This window comes from Pterocles gutturalis, unplaced genomic scaffold (assembly GCF_000699245.1).
Source record: "Pterocles gutturalis isolate BGI_N339 unplaced genomic scaffold, ASM69924v1 scaffold12420, whole genome shotgun sequence".
In the NCBI taxonomy this organism is placed as follows: Eukaryota; Metazoa; Chordata; class Aves; order Pterocliformes; family Pteroclidae; genus Pterocles; species Pterocles gutturalis.
The window spans coordinates 441-2,730 of record NW_010143505.1 but is presented as its reverse complement, the minus strand read 5'-3'; the positions used below and the strand labels follow the sequence as shown (position 1 = coordinate 2,730).

Genomic DNA, 2,290 nt, shown 5'->3' with positions numbered 1-2,290 from the left:
CCTGCCAGCCGTTCTCGTCATCTTCGTAGAAACGCACCTCGATATCATCTGGGGAGAGAAGGGATGCTGGCACTGCCTGTCTCCCTGCCCGGGTCAGGCTCCAGGGACACAGACCCCTGGCTACCAAGGGCTACCAGATCTCTCCTGCTGCAGGCCCTCCAGAAGGTTTTTGCTGGAGGGGACAGCGTTTTAGTGGCTTTTACCTTTCTGAACTTTATCACACAGCAAGTAGACCTCGTCCCCGCCCCGCACAGAACCTGCTGTCTTATCCATCCGCGAGATCTTCAGGTTGGAAGCTCCTGGGGACTCTGCAAGGCAAGAAGAGCTGCTGAGAGCCACTGTGGCAGACAGAGCATCCCCATCCTGCCCCATCCCCTCCCTGGCCTGGCCCCATGCTCACTGCTGTCGTGGATGGGGTCTGAGATGACAGGCTGGAGGGCCAGTGTGAAGTTCCCACTGCTGTCGCGAAGGTAGGCGGTGAAGCGCAACCGCACGATGCTCAGGTCCATCACCTTCTTCAGCTCCTTCGCCTCCAGCTCAATCTCATGCAGCTCCGCTTCTGCTGGGGCAGGGAGAGATACTGTCAGGCCAAGTGAGGGGATGGGGCTCCAGGTCCCCCCCACTGCCTCCCCCAGCCCCATGCTAAACCCAACCCCCAGCTGTCACTCTGGGGTGCCAAGTCCCACTGAGCCCCCAGGCTGTCCTCACCTGTCAGTGTGTGGCTCCTGTTGCGCATCTTCTGCTGCTTCAGCTTTTCCTTCATGATCTCCATCATATTCTTCTTGGTGACATGGAGCACACCCAGGTTGCTGAACCTGGAGCAGAAGAGGGATCCTGCTGGGATCTGGAATTGCTAGGGCTGGTAGAAGCTGGCTCAGGGGGCACACGGGCTCCCATGGACAGGAAGAAGCTAAGCAAAGCACAGAGCGGTGTGCTCGGGCAGCGGGAGGTCAGCATGTGCAGGGAGTAAGAGGAGCAACCCCAGAGGAGAGGAAAGGAGCCCAGAAAAGAGATGGCCAGGAAGCTCCATGCTCCCACAGGTGACAAGTCCAAAGAGGAGGACCAGGAGGGCTGGAGGCCAGAGGGAGGCCAATGAGAGCAGGCTGAGCCAGCGGCCAGGGCTGGGTTTGTAAAAGCCACCACAGCAGCTGCCAAATAACCCCACGACTCGGTTGGGCTACAGAAGTCATCTGCAGAGCTTGGGAGCGGCAACCTTGAGGACAGAAGCCCAAAACAAGCTGCACATGCTGGACCCAGAGCTGGGCAAAATGCTCAGGGCACAGCCTGTACCAATGACCTTGTCTAAAGCCACTTCTGGCCCCATCCAGCAACCCCAGCTCCTGGATGCACTAACCCCGCTCTTCTCCCCAGCCTGTAAGCTGCAGATAGCCCCCCAGCCACCCCACAGAGGCAAGAGGCCGCCTTGGATCCCCTTCACACGTACTGAGCTGTCATGTCCTTAGGTCCCACGATCGCGACACAGTTGCCAGCCTCATTGCACTGCTTGCCCACCAGGCTGTGGGCGTGCACACGGGGAGGATCGCTGTGTGTCACCAGGTCCACCTCGATCCGGGCCATCCCTGTGAAGTTGCAAATCTGTGGGGAGAAAGGAGACGGGAGTCAGGTACAACACCCTGGCAGCCTGCAGGACTCTCCACAAACCCCTGCTACCCTTCCCCATGGCCACCACCCCTCCTGCTGCAGCCCTCCCATGACTCCAGTGCCACGAAACACACAGAGCTTAATATACGTTTCCTGTCCTTCCCTCAAGGCACCCTGCCAGTGCCCATGTAGAGTGGCTGAAGATATTGTCCTGTCCCCTACCCAGGACAGCGCTCACCTTGACGGTGGGATAGGTCTTGCGCCCCTTCTCGCTGGATGCTCCCGGCAGCCCCCCATGCGAAGGCCCCTCGCAGCCATACCGAAACCGGAACCCCCGCTGCGGAGGCAAAGAGGTGGTCAGCCAAGGGTGGTCCAAAGCTGACACCATGAGAGCAGGAAGTGACAGCTACACCTGCCCCTACCTGGGTGACATCCTTACCTGCTTTGGCTGCTCAATGATGACAAGGTAGGGACCTTCCACTGGAGGACAGAGAGGAGAGGCACCAATGAGAAACACAAGATAACCAAAGTGTGTGCTCCCAGTAAGGATGCTGGAGGCATGGGGACGGTGCTGAAGGTGAAGTGACCCCTGTCTGTCCCATGAGGATCCTCAGGGCCCCTAGCCCCTGTGCCGTCAGAGCCCAGCTGGGAGCAGTGGTCAGAGCGGCAGGGAGGGGAGGGAAGGGCC

The 2,290-nt window shown here is 59.5% G+C and overlaps 1 protein-coding gene across 1 annotated transcript in view; it reads right to left on the bottom strand.

The window, feature by feature from the left end:
* Positions 1 to 203: 203 nt before the first annotated feature.
* Positions 204 to 2,290, bottom strand: part of LOC104470002 (nuclear factor NF-kappa-B p100 subunit-like) — a gene marked incomplete at both ends in the record, with an annotated part of 2,402 nt that continues 315 nt past the window's right edge. Inside the window, 6 exons of the mRNA XM_010084770.1 lie at positions 204 to 308; positions 368 to 559; positions 709 to 815; positions 1,445 to 1,596; positions 1,841 to 1,939; positions 2,042 to 2,082. Of these exons, the coding sequence (XP_010083072.1) occupies positions 204 to 308; positions 368 to 559; positions 709 to 815; positions 1,445 to 1,596; positions 1,841 to 1,939; positions 2,042 to 2,082 (696 nt within the window). The remainder of the gene's footprint in view (positions 309 to 367; positions 560 to 708; positions 816 to 1,444; positions 1,597 to 1,840; positions 1,940 to 2,041; positions 2,083 to 2,290) is intronic.